The sequence below is a fragment of the Primulina eburnea genome, chromosome 12 (assembly GCF_022965805.1).
Source record: "Primulina eburnea isolate SZY01 chromosome 12, ASM2296580v1, whole genome shotgun sequence".
Taxonomy (NCBI): Eukaryota; Viridiplantae; Streptophyta; class Magnoliopsida; order Lamiales; family Gesneriaceae; genus Primulina; species Primulina eburnea.
The window spans coordinates 34,164,175-34,182,480 of record NC_133112.1 but is presented as its reverse complement, the minus strand read 5'-3'; the positions used below and the strand labels follow the sequence as shown (position 1 = coordinate 34,182,480).

Below are 18,306 nucleotides of genomic sequence, written 5' to 3'. Positions count from 1 at the left end.
GTAACCTTGGGATGTGGTAATTGTACTAATTTTTGATGGGACGGGATTGATTTGGACGTGCATGTATCGTTTTTCTTGAAAATAATATGTTTTTTTTCCGATAAAAAATAATATATCGATTTTAAGCTAGGTAGGTCAATTTTTTATATGATCAATAAATTAATTATTTTTTTAATGAGTTTAGGCAATTAAATTCATTTTATCATGTTTTAATAGATTTTTTATCTTACGATTGATAATAATGAAATGATCGTACCGTTTTATCACAGAAATATTTGTGTTATTCTTTCGATCAAGATGAATTTTTATATGAGAAATGAAAGTATAAAATTTTATTTACATAAAAGAAAAATAAATATTTAATTTAGTTATGCATGTATTCTTGCTTTAGATCGACATAAGATTTTCATTAAATAAATTTTAATATATTTTTTGAAACAAAAAACAGTGCTCGAGTGAAATAGTTGTTGGATCTCGGTTTTCTCGTGCTCAAAACATAGCGGAAGTTTACAAATTTTTTTAGATCTTGAATTTCAAGATCCTTTTTGGACACTTGTATGATTTTAATCAAACATACATAGGATGGGTCCACGAGTAGATTGTTTGATCATCTTCCAAATTGCACTAGAAAATTTGGAAGAAGTTTTACGTTGAGATCAAAAATTTGAGAGATGACTCAAATCTCTTTTTTCTTGAAAACAGGCCAAAATTTTTGGAGAATTTTGAATTGTGCTTCTCGGCAATCACAATTTGAATAAATTGGAGGCTAGGTTTTTTTTCTTTAAAAACAAAAACCTTGACCTAAATTCCATAATTAACATTAATGGGCTTGATTAATTATTTAGACTAGTCCAACTAGTTTAATTAATTAATCAAAGTCTATTAATAACTTTAATTATTTAGCATGTTGGACTTGTACGCCTACAAATCTATTAAACATACTCCCACTATATTTGATTTAATATTTAATAAACTCAACTTTTGAACTTAATAAATTAAATCAACTATATATTCAACATTTGAATTTAATATTTAAATTATAAATTCAACTCCTTGAATTTATCACATCCAAAATTTAATATTTAATAAACCCAACTTTTGAGTTTAATAAATTAAAGTATCAAATTTTATAATTCAACTCCTTGAATTTATTATCTCCAAATTTCATAAACTCAACTTCTTGAATTTACTATATCATAAATTCAACCCCTTGAATTATTTTCTCAAAATTTACTTATCATAAATTCAACTCCTTCAATTTACTATATCATAATATAAATTCAACTCCTTGAATTTATTCTCTCAACGGGAACAAATAATCAAGTGCTTGTGTGATCCTCAATGATTCAGGGATACAGCTAACCGTGGGTTCACAACTCTTTGTGATTCAGGACATAATCCTTTATTCGGGCTTATCCTAGTTATCTCATTCTTTTCATCAACACATTGATCAAGAATGTCAGAACTCATTTCTGATTGCACCCATCGGATCATGGTAAGAGCGTCTAGTAGCATCGCCCCATTATCCCCTAGGTATTACTGATAGTGCCTGCAAGAACCAGTCGATTATGATTAACGTACAGTACGGTCCCTTCATCTCATATTTCACGATCGAATCTGCAACCATTGGTTCATCGAGGGTTGCATATCAATTAAATAACTATGTGATAACTATAATAGTGGCATCGCGTGTACTATTTGAGAACTCCTTCTCTAACGTAGATCTCATACTCTGGCCAGAGATTCTATGCACTATTATTTCATCAGATCACACAGGATATCCACACCCGTAGGTGAACGGTGAATCCCCACCTACAATACAATGGCTCCTATATGTGTCGCAATTGTACCCAACCTCGCCACCTGATGACTCTCCTGGAGCCGGTAAACGAGTCAAAGCACAGCCCTAGCATATAGAGCCTCAGTGTTGTCCCGGGTCGTGAGGGCTAATGGTGTACAATCATAACCACGAACTTATCCTCTCGATGAATGATAATCACTTGAAAAGTCCAAGGGAGGGTGGTTCGGTATAATTATCATATGACTACCCATCTGCATGTATGGACATTTATATGCACTTACCAAGAAACGCAGTACACAACATCACAGATGCTAGTCTCGAGCTCAAGCGATATTTATCCCTGTTTTAGGCGGCTAAATCGACTATGAACGAATTTAGAAAATGCAGTGTTTACAAATGAGTTTCAACATCGAATTACGATTCATTTGTATTAAAGCATAATCAAGGACTTTATCTATGCTGATTGCATGGGTATACAGATAAAGTATAACGAAACCATTAAAAGTTAAATTATATTAAAATAAAGATTGTTTATTTCACTTGAGTCAATAAAATCTCTAGCCAACCGTTGGCTTGCAGGACATCTACTTGAACAATAGTGAGATTCACAAACCGCAACAATGCTACATGTATTTTAATATATGTTATGTGTCACGTTCCGAGATCTAGACGTGTTTTAGTTATTTTTTAATAATTTCGAATCTTGAAACAATGAGCCATCTATTACATAAATTAACCAAAATCCAGTTTATTGCATAAATCATAACTGTTTTGACGGCACATAACATAAATACAAAAGTGATAACGTAATGAAAAATAAACTAAAACTAATGCTTGAAACTTCATGTCTCGAAGTTTATCACCAACCCCAAAACATTTGTTTTTCATCCACTTCCAAATGATCTTCGCCTTTATCTGGAGGGAGAATTAAGAGGGTGAGTGTTTTGATAAACACTCACCATGTTAGGGCAAATCGTGCATAGAATATAGAAATACACATATAATAGAAGTTCAAAAGTGACATGCCGCAAAAAATATTTATTGCAACATGAATCAAGACATAAGGCAACCATAATTCGAAACAAAGCAACCAAATATAAAATAATTGAAGCAAAAAATTATACATGACACTGTTATCCATCTATTTATCAATTATATACAGCTAATTCCATGATTTTACTCATTTAAGAGAGACCATATATCAGTTATTATAACTCACCATATCAGGGTCTTATCTTATCTTATCATCTTTCGGAAATATCCTTACCCCTTTTAATTTGAATCCTAACAATGTATTTTCAAGATTTAATAGCAGAAGAAATGAATCTTGCGGAACGAAATATATACGAAATCAAAGGATATGAAACGACTAGTGTACAACCGAGTTTAAAAAAACAAGAACGTCATTATTTTAGCACGAAATTGACAACGCTCTTGCTCAAATTTGTTATTGTAGGAAAATCAAAATATAGGCTGAGAAATGCTTTGAGTTTGGCATGATTTCCTTATGCATTGAGGTGGTATTTATAGGCTAGAATATGAAGGGATTATGAATGATTTCAGCTTGTAATAATCATCATCTTAAAGGCCTTAAACATTCATTATTTGGTTGTTACATTATGACCAAAGGATTGTTCAAAATTCAGATTTTAAGGATCGTTAGTGTCTGTTAATGCTAATCGAATTGTTGTTAATTGTGCTTTTAATTTTCTAAATGAAGCTTGATTAGTTGCAAGTTTGTTTGTTGTGTTTGAGTTATCGATGTGAGTAATTATTAGGTTGAAAATATGAGACATTCTTGAGTTTAAAAAGAGTTTCTTGAGCTTTAAGCTAGTCTTGTCTTGAGTTAGTGGGTCTCATGTGAGACCGTCTCACAGATCTTAATATGTGAGACGGGTCAACCATATCCATATTCACAATAAAAAATAATACTCTTAGCATAAAAAGTAATACTCTTTCATGGATGACCCAAATAAGAGATCCGTCTCACAAATACGACCCGTGAGACCGTCTCACACAAGTTTTTGTCGTCTTTGAGTTTTTATACTATGCTATGCTTTGATTAATAAAATCATGTAACAATTGCTATATTGTGTTTGTATATTTTATTATTTACAATTTTAATTATTTATGTTGTCAAATTTTAATATAGTTTTATCTTTCAATTGTAGTCAAATCTAATATTTTTCTCGTGAAACTGTTGATATTGTAGTGCATATATTTATGTTACTTCATTAAAAAAAATTACAAGGGAAAAAGGATGGTAAAACTGAAATATTTGAAAATATAAATGATCAAAATGGTAATTTGATAAATACAAAAACAAAAATAAAAATGCTGTTTCTTCTAAACTGATTCCATCCATCTTACTTTTTCGAAAAATGAAAGTTGAATTTAAATATTGACCTATTTACAAATTGGGGCCACTAATTCATTTTTCAAGATATTATTTTATTTCTTAAAAAAGATTAAATATTTTAATAAATTATATTATATCTCCTGTACGTCTTTCTAAAAACAATATTGTACTACTTTTGTAGCATCATGTCTGTTTTTGTCGATTATGATAATAAACTTATTTTATAATAAACTAACTTATTTCATGATATGTCAAAACTTAACATATAAATTACAATAACAAATATCAAACATAATACCTCATAACATATTTTAAATAAATAACTTCTCTCAAACTTCATCTAAAATATAAACATAAAACATACATAAATTAATACTCTTTATTGAAATAAAATAAATTTGTTAAAACGACAAACATTTAATCTCGTCCAAACGTATATATATTTCCATATATATTTCTTTCAAACTCAGAATAATAAAATGCAAGCAAACTAAAATAATATATACAAAAATATATGAGTAAGTTTTTTGTGGGACGATCTCACGAATCTTTATTTGTGAGACAAGTCAATCATATCAATATTCACAATAAAAAATAATAATATTAATATAAAAAATTAATATAAAAAGTAATGTTTTTTCATGGATGACCCAAATAAGAGATCTGTCTCACAAAATACGACTCGTTATACCGTCTCACATAAGTTTTTTCCAAAATATATTTAATGTCTTAAATAAAAATTTAAATGTGAACCACTTCCTTAAAGATGTGCATGTTTAGCTACTCTTGGAGTCATTTAATGTTAATGAACTGGATTTAGTTGTTGCCATAACTTCTAACTTCTTATTACATTATGCAACAACAAGCTTCACTTTCACATTATTAAAGCGTTACTCCATCATTTATGGAAATATAATTATATATATACACTTACTTTTAAAAAAAGAAATAAATAAATAAAGAAAAGTTCTTTTGCTTTGGACATCCTCTCGCTTCTTTTTGTCCTTTTCCCTTTTTTTCAAAATTTTCAAATTACAAAAATCTCAAATGATGACGTATGATATTAACATTTTTTTTATGGTAGTTATGTTTCACACAAAAACTGGGGTGAAAGAATCTCACGAATCGTATTTTATGAGACAGATCTCTTATTTAAGTCATCCATGAAAAATATTACTTTTCATGCCTAAGAGTATTATTTTTGATTGTGAATATTGATAAAGTTGACCCGTCTCACATATAAATATTCGTAAGACTGTTTCACAGATAAATATTAATGAGATCGTTTCACATGAAACAGACTCTATTTTCCATTAGTAATTATATATTTTTGATTAAATCTATCAATAGAAAACACATGGAGCAAAATTTAAACGATTATAACTAAAATAAATTTATTTTTTCCGTGATTAATAAACAATTCTAACAATATATTACATAAATCATTTGCAATTATGCTTTAACATGTCTACTTTTTCGAAGACAAACAACCAAAATAAAAGAGACTTTGAAATACAAAAAAATTACCCGCACCACAGTTAATTGAACAGTAAAGATTATAAATAATGGTCCAAACAATACTGGATATTTTTAAATTTCAAGAAGTATATAAATTTCATCTAAAATTCATTAAAAATGAGAAATTTGAAATTAAAAAAAAAGATATTGAATATTTTTTTTGGAAACTAAAAAGATATTGAATTTCAAATGGCTTCCAATTTCCAAACGAGCCCAATTTTTAAAGATTTTGAGAGTGACATTTTCTTTTTAAATATAGAATTCTTGAACCATCCCATCTACTATTTCTTGCTGCTTAATCGAAGATTAAAGTGAAGTTTAGCTGTTTAGGCCTCATTTAACTAACTAAACTAATTATCCAATAAAACCCAATAAAAATAAAGAAAAAATCAACAAAAAATTCAAACCAAAAAGAAAAAAAGTAATCCCATTTCATAAAAAAAAATTAATATTCAAAATAAAAAATAAAAAAGAGTTCATTTACTGGTCAAGAGCATTAGGGCCAGTGCAGTAATTCAACAGATGATTCCAAACCCACTGGACCAAGAACCTCCGTCGGATCCCGTTCATGTTAAACGTGGCACCATCTCTACCGGTCATCATCTGCCCTGTATAGGACCCACCTCCACCTGTTCCATAAATACCCTCGCACAAATCGGCTATTTCCACGGGGAAAACCGGGTCCTGACCTGCATACCAGGCGTTCACCAACGGGTTCGTGGACAGCTCCGCTATCTCGTGGGCAATCACACTAATCATCCCGTCCACCCCCACGTCGCCGTTGGGTGGTTTCACCGGTTTCGCAGGGATATACTCCGGTACGGCGAAGGGGTACGCGCACACGCCAGGGCAGAGCTTGGCGGAGTTTCCCACCCAAGCGTATGGCAGCGTGTAGCCGACTATTGAAGGGAAAGTGAAGTAATGGAAGCCGCAGACATTGTTGCAGAAGTCCTGAACGTAGACGTCGCTCGACGTGAGGAGGAGGTAGACCCCGCTTTTCGGGTTGATAGGAAGCGGGCGAGTTGGGCTAGTGACGGCGGATTTTATCACCGATTGGACAGAGAGGCGGGTGAGGGACTTCCCGTGGGAGTAGAACCGGTCGTTCTTCTCTTCGCCGACGAGAACATTCTTGGATATGTTGTTTCCGGTTTGGTCCGTGTAAAGCTGGATGGTCTTCCACCAGCCGGCGACGGAGGGTGGCTTGGAGTCGACGGCGGAGATTGAGCCGATGAAGGCACGGATAATCCGTTTCTGGGAGCTCTGCCAGGTGCCGTACCATATGGGGTAGACCGTGATATTGGCGGTGAGAACAGGTCCCATGTGGTATTTCAAGTGAACAAATTCCGATGAGCCTTCATACTTTTTCGACCCACCGTAGAGAAAATCTGTGCTGTTGGGACGAGTGTTGGGCCATGGGCGCCAACAAATAACGGACCCAGAAAGCAGGAACAGAACCAGCAGCGGCGCAAGAGTTATCGCCGCCGTGAGTGGTGGTGCAAGTGCCATTTTAGATTTGCTTGAGCGGTGGTGGTGATTAGTGTCAGAGAAATGTGACATATAGTGGGAAATACATTACATATATAGGAAGAATATTTGAACTGGTGGGGGAGTGTTGCTGTAAATTTAACCTTGCACGGTGATTTTCATGTACAACTACACTATTGAAGTCCTCTATTTATTATTCATAATAATGACATTATATTTTGTGATTATGTATACTTTTTTCGCTTCACAAATATCAATTTTTATTCGTCACGAATAAATATCATGTAATATATGTTGATTTATTTAAAAAAAAAATTATTTTAATGATAAAAATATATTTTGTAACACAAAAAACTCTACGTGATTATATAACAGATCAATTTTTTGAAATAAATATATGATTCGGCTAATGAAAATATTACTTTTAATTTTCAAATTATTATTATTCACAAAAGTATTATTTTGTTAGTTAGTTATAAATAAATGTTCTGTAATATATGATGATTTGAGTTAAAAGTATATTATGTAACACAAATCAAAATTTTTGTGATATCGTTTCACGAATCACTTTTGTGAGCAAGATGTATGACCTTATTCAGAAAAAAATATTACTTTAATGTTCAAATTATTATTTTCACTACAAATTTATCATTTTTTTAGTTATGTTATTAATAAATATTGTATAATTTATATTGATTTGAGTTCAAATTATTAATTTTTCACTGAAAATATATAATTTTTTGTTAGTGATATCACAAAAAAATGTTGTGTAATATATGATAATTTAAGTAAAAAAAATATAGTTTTTTTTAAAAAATTTGTGTGATATTTGATAATTTAGTTAAAAATTATAATTTTTTACTTTTTATATATAAAAAAATATATAACTTTTATGACATATATGGATTGAACAAATACGTCTCATATATTTTAAATCCTTAAAACCATTGCAGGAATACCTACAGTGTACGGAATTAACCGGTGACAATGGGAGGGGGTAGGGCCGTAGGGGGGTGGTAATGGAGAACAGATGGATCCTTAAAGTGTAGGTGGAGAGATGGGGGCCTACAGCTGTGAGATATTGATGGTGATGTGCCCATGGGTCGTACGATCCGACCCGAGTTTGTTCTCGGTTTTGGAGGGGGGTAGTGTGGTCATTTGAGTGGTCCTCTTTTTCCCGCATGGAGATTCTCAACTTTGAACTCAGAGAAAGAGGGAACACAGCGAATTCGGGAAGTAACACGACAAAAGCATGTCTCGTCATTATTATGAAAAGTAGAAATGGGATTATATCTTTTCCGTAAAATTATTATTAGTTTTTTCAAATTTCTATAATTTTAAAATTTAGTGTCAGCCTTTAGAAAAATCAAGAATTTTTTTTATACTCTTTGATTCACACAAAAAATATGGACAAAATTTATATGAGACTGATCTTACGGATCGTATTTCGTGAGATGGATATCTTATTTAGATCATTCATGAAAAAGTATTACTTTTATGCCAAGAGTATTATTTTTTATTGTGAATATCGATAGGGTTGATCCGTCTCACAGATAAAGATTCGTGAGACCGTCTCACAAGAGACTTACTCAAAAATATTTTCTTACTCTCTGGGTCTACAATTATTTTCTCGGATGAAATTTGGTGTAAAAACATTGAAAATCTGATATAGGATTATTTGAATATCCAAACATGTATAACAAATATTGATATTAATTACATGTCTTTTTAAAAATAAAAATCACTACAAAATATTAAAAATATGATACTAATATATGATATTTTAGTATCGACTTTTTAGATTTGGTATTAATATATGATATTTCAGTATTCTAACAAGTGTAGCAATTGTTGATATTAATATAGTTGTTTCAATTTTATATTCAGGATTTCATCTTTGATATTAGATCTAAAATAATTAGTACTCAAACATCATGTGACAGGCCAAATTTTCAATATTTTGTCCCGAATGTCATCCGAAAAAACACATGCAGGCTTATGAAGTGCAGAGACACTAATTGTTTTTAAAAGCAAATATTTAATTTTTAAATAGTAAACACATGTATCTTATTCATAATTTACATTATTTTAAGTAGAAAAAACCAATTAAAACCTTAAATAATGAAGTTGAAAGTGTTGATGTAACAAACGCGTGTATATACTGTTTTTTATGTTGATTGATTTAAACTTTTAATTTTAAAAAACATAAAGTTTTAACATATTATTGTAATTCAACTTTTTATAAATAACACGACGAAACATGTTTTAGATTGTGACTGTGATGGATTCATGATCATTATAGAGAGTGAAACAGCATGAAATTAATTCTGATATCAATAGTATTTTAAATTTTAAATTTTTTAGGAAAATTTGGATTTTTGGGTTGTTTAATTTATCTTTTTGCAATTTTAATCGTCTGTATTAACAAAATTGGATCTTTGAATGTATATTTCATTTTTTCTACTGAAATAATGATGTAATGAAGTAAAATCCCATGGTTTATTCAGTTTCAAATATTTAATATGCATGATGGTATCTATCACAAATATTTTTTTTATAAAATAAAATCATACGCCCAACATAATATCCTATTAAAGCTAATGATAATACATTTTAATAAATATATAAAAGAATAAAACAAAAAATGGAATATATCTAGTTTGGATACATATTTATCTCTTATATTCTATTAAAGTTGATATGCAAAGCTCATGACACTATTTTTTTTAAAAAAAAAAATTGGCAATAACATTCTTCATAATAGCTTGTGACAACTTACTCACATAACTTTCCATTCCAGGTAACAGAGTATACGTATCTTCCCAAATCTCGAACTCAAAGCCTCGTTTAGACCATAAATATTTGAATTTAAAAATTTTGGTACTAATTGAGCAACTAGCCATATAAAATATCGAAGAGATCTGTTATAAGACGGTCTCACGAATCTTTATCTGTAAGACGGGTCAATCATACCAATATTCACAATAAAAAGTAATACTCTTAGCATAAAAAGTAATACATTTTCATGGATGACTCAAATAAGATATATGTCTCACAAAATACGACATGTGAGACCGTCTCACACAGTTTTTGCCAAATATCAATTGGTACCAAATCTCTTTAATCCAATTACTTATGACATGGACCAGGTATTGGGTTCGAGACTTTGAGAGACATGTACACCAATGCCAGAAAAAGGAGTTCTGTGAGTAAAGTTTCATGAGCTACTATGAAAGATGTGATTGCCGACCCAAAAAGTAGTATCATGAGCTTTACAATTTATTAAATAATCTGCAATCAATTTGATGAAAACTTATTTTATTTTACAAAAATTCTATTAACAATCAAAGTTCACAGAAAGAAACAGTATAACTCACATTTTTTTTTAATTGTCCAACAATATAAACCTTATATTTTGATAGCTATCTTAACCTGATCCGTCATTGATCTTGTATTTAGAACAATTAATAATTTTCCAATATTTCAACATTTTAACAAAAAATTCGTGTTCTTTAGCCTAACAAAATGAAATTCTACACATTTTTATCTATAATTTTTCAAAATTCCCTAAACAAAAGTGCATATCATAAAAAATTGTATAATTTCATATATGTTATTTATCATCCTACTAGAAAAAAATTACATGAAACTTCAATTATTATACACATTTTCTATTACTCATCCTCGTAGACCATAAAATGACTATTACTTTCAGTAATTTATAATCAAGAAAATTCAATCTATAACGGTCGACTTTTTCTTCAATAACATTTTAAACTTAACACTATTTTCTTCAATAACACGTTGTTCTTGTTCTTCTTGTTCGGTTCAATGACTTAAGAATTGAAGAAATTTCGTCGGAAAAACCTTACGACGTGCTTCTAACCTTTGTTCGTGCGCGCATACCCGACCATGCTCATACCACCTTACTCCCACCGAACTAACCTAGCAAGATTTGCAGATTTGGGGTTACCGGACCGAAACTGACAAAATTTAGGTAACATCAAACCTGTTTGTATATATGCTCAATTCAGATGTTATTGTACTTCTTTTATAGTTTATTAAATTGAAAATTTAAAATTAATACATTCTAGAATTTTTTTAAAGAAATTTTATCCTTCTTTCCAAGTGAATCAGACGTTTTCTTAAATTTCGCTATTTAATATCTTGGACTTGGATGTTAACGAACATTGATTCTATGCAGTCACGGCCTCTCTACTTTTAATTAAAGTCGTCAAGTTCAGCAACACGCTTTACCATTAATATGCAGTTGTTCAAACGCGGCTTTCACAGAGGACAAAACGTCAAGGGGGGCAGTAAATTTAAGCAAGAAAACTATCTGTAAGCTTCTTTTTACAACATTTGGATTTAATAAAATTGGCGAATCTATTTCTAGAATATTTGATGATTATATAATTATTTTTCTATCATAATTTTATAAAATATTTTTATAAACTTTATTGTATAATTGACATAAAAATTTTAAATCAGCATAAAATAAATTTTTAACGCTGATTGTTTCACTTCAAAATAAATATTCTCTATTAATATTTCATTACATCAACTATTTAACAATATATATTCCATGTGATTTTATTATACTTCTGAATAAATTTATATATATATATATATATATATATATATATATATATATATATATATATATATATATTCAACAAGTGGTTTACTTAATGAAAATTATATTATTAATTACCAATATAATTGAATAGTATAATATTTAAAATAATTATTTATGAAATTTTTTTAAAAAAAAATTAAAAAACCAAAAAAAAAATGATGAAAATTCTAGGGCTGACACAATTTTGTCTTGGAGGAGCACCTTATTTGAGCAGCTTCATCTCTAATCAAGCTCGAACAAATAATTCAATTTTTGAGTTCTAAGTCAAATGTAAATTCAAATATAAAATTACGAAAAACATTGACTAGGGTTGATCAAATACAATTTATCTTTATTTTTTTAAATAAAAACTTGAACCAGACTATTTCTATCGGTTCTGTAAAATAACAAGAGAATGTGTCTCCTGAGAAGGTCTCACAAATCTTTATATATGAGACAGGTCAACCCTATCGATATTCAGCATAAAAAATAATATTATTAGCATAAAAAGTAATATTTTTTCATGGATGACTCAAATAAGAGATCTGTCTCACAAAATACGACTTGTAAGACCGTCTCACACAAGTTTTTGTCAAATCACAGACCAAAACAAATAATTAATTATTAAAAACACAAACCGAACCTAGATTTCGAGTTGGTTTCGTTCGGTTTAGTTTCGATGATCGCTTCTTAAGTTCGATTTTTTTTTTTCAAATCAATAAAATATTTTGATTATTTTTAAATTTTCTAAACTAGCACAAATAGAAAGGTATATAAAAATTAAACGTCAAAATTTTGTGGGTTGCCTATTAATTATTTAGACTAATTTATCGTCAAGTGCAAGACCTAATTTGCAAAGGGGTTGGCCGGCCAATTAAGAAACAGATGGAAAATGAATGAAAATGGTGTATCCAAAACAAATTCTTGCCAACTTCCTTAAAGTGTGATGCCCCCACTTCACCCACACTCTTTTAAGCCTTGTTGCCATCCCTAATTTTTAAGCCTTGTTGCCATCCCTAATTCATGACAATTTTCAGTACATGATCAACAAGAGATACCCAAAATTTATTGCAAAAATGTGCACTTTCCATCAATTCTTGCTTGTGAAATTAAAATTTTGGCTCAAATTATTGACTTGCATTGCCCAAAAATGCCCCATACATTGAATCCACCGGAGGATTCAAGACCGATGGAGCTTAAACTTGACGTGATCTTCAAAAGCTTGTAAGCTCGATCGCGAGTATGGATGCGAACTATTTTTGTTATTTTAAATGTTTATATGAATGAACACTTGGTGATTTTCTCGAAATAAATAGAGTGATGATGACACTTTTAATGATGGTGTTTTCATCATTATGTTACTACTGGAAAGTGCTGACGCACCATCAGAAAACATTGACGTGGTATCGAAAAATATGATATCAACAATTAGACTAAAATAATCGAAAATTAAAAGTAGTGTATCAAAATTTAACTAAGATTTGAATCTAAATAAACTGTCGTTTGTAATTTCTTGATAAAGATATATAGAGATCGGTTTGTCTCACGATATTTCAAAAATACATATGATGATCCTAATATATGATTTCTGGAGTTTGTTAATTTACGTGATTAATATGTGTCGAGTTGCATATTCTCAGTTAGAGATCGATGTGTAGTCTTATTTTATCAAAACATCGATGTGGTATCGAAAATTAATAACATGACACCAGAAATTACTGCATGATACTGGATTCCGGATATTGCTTATTTATTGGACTGTAACATCAACACTAATACAAAATAGGACAATAAAAAAAAAACCAAATTAGTACATTAAATCTAACTTTGGTAACTTAGAAGACATAACCCAAAAATAAAACAAGATAGAGAACTAAATGAACCATTCCATGTTCAGAAACTTTCATGTACTGCCATCAATGTGTTTCGGCATATTTCTTGGTTATTTATTCTCAAAATTTTGGAAATTTGTGCTATAAATTTAATATTTTTCAGAATTGAAAATTGGAGATCTTTGGAACACAAATTTTTAAAAATTTGATCCTGAGTAATAAATACCATATATGATCGTTCATGTACTGAAGTCGATAATCACGACTTGTTTTCATTAGTTTGACTAGTGAAGTTGTCCAACTCATTTTGCACGAATTGTATTTATTATAGCAATTATGAAAAAAGGTACGTTATGGACGAAAGATGGGATTATAAACCTAAAATGGTTCATTTTCCATTAATGGCATTAAATATATATTTTCAACTCTATCCTACATGCACTAAATTCCAAACTATATGTTACAAAATAAATTTTATTTATATGGATAAGAATCTTGACTCATATTTATTGAACAACTCTATTGTTGGTTAGTCATAATTGTCCTTACGAGAGAGATTAGAAAATAACATTTTAGCTACTATATAATTTAAATACTTGAGTTTTACCGTTATTGCTAAATATAATTTTTGATAAAACAACAAAAACTCGATTCTACTATTGATATTAAAGTAAGAACACGTTCAATTCTCGTTAGCTGTAAGTTACTGCAATTTTTGTAAGAGAGATTTTCCGTGATCAATAATTATTCATGCGAGGAGACACATTAAAATATGACGTTTGTGTGATTATATGAATTTAAAAGATTTAAGTTTAGTCATCAGTACTAAAATAGCTTCTGATAAATCAATAATCGATTAAACTTATATAATAATTCTGAGAATGTTTGACTTAACTCATAACTCCAGTGAATTCAATGTAAATTTCTTTTGGAGTCAAATTATTCAAAAATTGGAAAAATAGGTAGAGACAATTTAGGGATGTAAACGAACCAAACCGTTTGTGAGCTATTCGAAGCTCGATTTGATAAAAGCTCGTTTAATGAGGCTCGTTAAGCTAAACAAGCCAAACTCAAGCTTTACAGTATTCGGCTCGTTAGCTCGTAACCATGTTCGTTGGTAATTTCATGAGTAATCTTGTAGATGAAAAAATAATAGTTTTTATATTTGATTTATTGATTTTGCATATTATTTATGAAATATATAGAAAAATCTATTAAAATTATTTATTATAATAAATTTATAAATTTTAATAAAAATAATATATTTTTCTTTAAATATATAATTTACTTTTTAATTAATTTAATGAAAATTTAAATGTATAATTCATATTTATTAAGCTTGTTTAGGCTCGATAAAAGCTCGAATAAGCTCGTGAGTCATGCATATATTCGTTAAATAAAGCTCGAGCTCGGCTCGATTATAAACAAACCAAGCTCAAACATTCAAGAGTTCGGCTCAGCTCGACTCGATTACATCCCTGGGTAGAGTTGAGAATATTTACACAAATCCTCAAAGATGGAATCTTTCAGGTACCTGAGCTTGTTCGAACCCGACAATTGGGTAGCTCAAATTTTTAGGTCAGGTTTGGATGCTCATTTTGACTACATGACATGTCAAGTACCCGACACGACCCAACCCAACAAACCCGATCCCGGCAGAAACCAAACCCATGGGTTCCTTGTAAATTAATGTTCGAACTCAAGTCCAAAAATCCTACCCATTGTCATTATTATTTAATTAGGCCACTCGATGCTCCCAAATTATTGTACATCCTTTTGATGATTTATTATTATTTAAAAATATCACGACATTTCATTCGATATTGACATTCATTACAGCCTCCGTATGCAAAAACTGATCGTTCAAATATGATTGACATAGATCTCAATGAGGACATACTATGTTTTAAACCGATAACCAAATTTAGGGATAAGATACGCAAGATATGGATAATTTAATCAATGGGGTTCGATTAAACGAACGACGACGTAGTGAATGAACATCAGAAAAATTTATAATTTAAACCGATAATTGAACATATACACTGAGGACTGAGCTCCAGAACTTCTGTCGTGCGCTATTTCAAGATTTTTAACACACGATGTCCACGACCAAACAAATAATTGCATACGCGGGAAGAAACAACGACGAAGCATGAATTCATGTAGTTATGTAAATCGTCAAAACTGTTCAAATGCAAATCGACACTTGACCGGGATACAAAGTTGTGAAAGCTAAAAAGAAAATGTAATACATGTTCTGAATTCTATTAAAACGAGAGTTGAAGATGCTACAAGATTTAGCATTACTGAGCTAGTTCTAAACTAAAATAGTAAAAGCAGAAGTGCAGACCAGGGAGGGCATGACTCAAGAATCAGCAATGGTAACCTCGACCTCGACACCAGGTTCAATGGTGATAGAAGTAATCTGCTTAACGACATCTGGGGAGCTGAAAAGGTCAATTATGCGTTTGTGCACCCGGAGCTCAAACCTATCCCATGTATTAGTACCTACATAGTAAAATTTAAAAAGAGAAGCCATCAAATCAAATACACTAATATTGCTGTTGCTTGCATAGCAACATTGTGCTTGTCATAGAAAGTCTCGAGACTTCTATACACTCAAAAAATCAAGAAAACTATCTTTTCCAGGCTTAAAAAAAATTTATACCTTCACCACATGGAGACTTCCGAGTCGTGATGTGAAGAACCTTAGTGGGCATTCTTACGGGTCCTTTGACCCTGAGTTTTTTGTCCCTGGCACCGCGAACCAAATCACCACAAACTGTAAACAAGAGGAAGTCAACGGCTAAAGCTAGTACATAGAACCATCAGTAAACACAAGAAGAAGTTCCAGCAGCAACAAAGCTTGCTTAGCTCGTAAAAATCGCAGAATAAGTTTCCAATTTCCTAAGAAGCAAACAACTAGGTATCGCAATTTGTCGGCTGAAAAGTGAGATTCATGCTGATATAAAATCTTCTGGTGTACATTTAGCAACATCATTTTCCTTAACACACATCATATACAAAGAACTTTAGCTTAAATTACGATCAAGTACTAGGAAAAGCAAAGCTTAATGCTTCATTTCAACAAAATAAACAGAATCAACACAAACATTAACACTGCGGAAAATATCAAATATTGTTAATCTATTTCTCGAGTTGCATACATAGAAATCATGCAAAATCAGAAATTAAAAGTAACACGTCCAATAGAAAACATTCGAGTCTGTACAGCACGATAAAAGGTGAATAATTTAAGATCATAAAGATACCCTTCTCCAGATTCTTCACATTTTTGGAAGACAGAGTGATACGGATCCTGTGAATCTGATCCAGCGGCTCTTCCAACCCTGGCTTCGTCGGCTTCATCGCTGCGTATGCCATGTTTTCTCCGGTTACAATCTGCACGCAAATCAAAAAATCACATTGGTTTAATCGGTAAATTGTACTTCAAATCGTGAATATATCTTGACTACATTGAGTAATTGCATTCGGAAAATTACCTGATAAGGAGGGAACAAGAGCAAAACGGCCGAGAAGCTGCGAACCCGGAGCTCACTTCCATTTTGAGGGTTTCGGAAGCAAAACCGGGCCTGATTGTGGAAATGGGCCAAATAAATTTCAGCAGATTGTCCATTAATTAAAGAGCCCCAATCTGTAGAACTACTGGGCTCGGCCTTTTTTCACATGATTTGCTATGACATTTATTATAAAAATTAAAATAAAACTGTCAACAATTTATAATTTTTAAAAAATTATAAATTTTAAATAGGAGATGAAAATTAAAAGTTGCGGCTTTTTTTAAAATTTTTATTTTATGTAATGTAAGCGATAATTTACCATCAACGCTAAAATTAGTTATTTTAATAATATTTATTTGTAACTTTGATTTTTTTAAAAATTAATCATGTGCCTAAATTTATTAGGCTCGCATTAGTCCCAAGCTCAAAAAGGGTTGCTTCGATGTTACATGTGGAGGCAGTGGTTTGGATGGACAAGATTCACACACATATGTGATTTTAAAAAAATTAGTGGACTCCATGTACGTGTGGTTAAATTTGGACCTTGATTTTATCATGGGGTAGTGCCCATACATATAGGATGAAATCAACCCTCAAAAAATAATAAAGCAAATTCACATCAATTTTATCCGGTGTTCTAAAAGATGTCACCTGGGTGTTGGGCGATCACTTACCGTCCTGATTTTTAGAAGTCACCTACACAGCCATCTAACGTAGACGTTTTTATTTTATTAATTTTAATTTTTTTTAAAAAAAATAGTTTGACATATTTTTCAATTTTTTTGTATCATATAAAGAAAAAGATCACTCATCGCATACAGTTTTTTAGAACATTGATTTTATCATAATTGAGAGAGCATGATAATGTCAATAACTACATTTATAAATCAAATATCATTATCTTCGATGTACCAAATTCGAATCGAGCTCGAACTTGAGACCAGATTTTTTGATGCAAAGTTGCTTAGCTTTGGACGAATTGAAGATAAGACAGCACTAACTCGCACATCGTGTGCTTTGAATGTGAGGGAATGGGGCCATTTTACATTTCAGTCTAATAATTACTCATATTGACAACATTCTGAGTTTGAGAATGACCAATCCAGGTTGGTCCCCCATCCTCAAAATTCAAGACAATTCCATTCATGACAACTAACAAAACCAGTAAA

General features: G+C 30.9%; 2 protein-coding genes across 2 annotated transcripts; both read right to left on the bottom strand.

Annotated features, from left to right (window-relative positions):
* Positions 1-6,078: 6,078 nt before the first annotated feature.
* Positions 6,079-7,258, bottom strand: LOC140807805 (protein EXORDIUM-like 3). The gene has a single exon (XM_073164767.1). It carries the CDS (start codon positions 7,233-7,235, stop codon positions 6,159-6,161), a length of 1,077 nt encoding a protein of 358 aa, XP_073020868.1. The 5' UTR covers positions 7,236-7,258; the 3' UTR covers positions 6,079-6,158.
* Positions 7,259-15,764: 8,506 nt separating this feature from the next.
* On the bottom strand, positions 15,765-17,215 carry LOC140807290 (small ribosomal subunit protein uS10y-like). Its single transcript, XM_073164082.1, has 4 exons — positions 17,120-17,215; positions 16,889-17,018; positions 16,285-16,398; positions 15,765-16,124 (listed from the first exon to the last, which is right to left on the bottom strand). Exons 2-4 carry the CDS (start codon positions 16,998-17,000, stop codon positions 15,982-15,984), a joined length of 369 nt encoding a protein of 122 aa, XP_073020183.1. The 5' UTR covers positions 17,001-17,018; positions 17,120-17,215; the 3' UTR covers positions 15,765-15,981.
* Between the last annotated feature and the right edge of the window lie 1,091 nt (positions 17,216-18,306).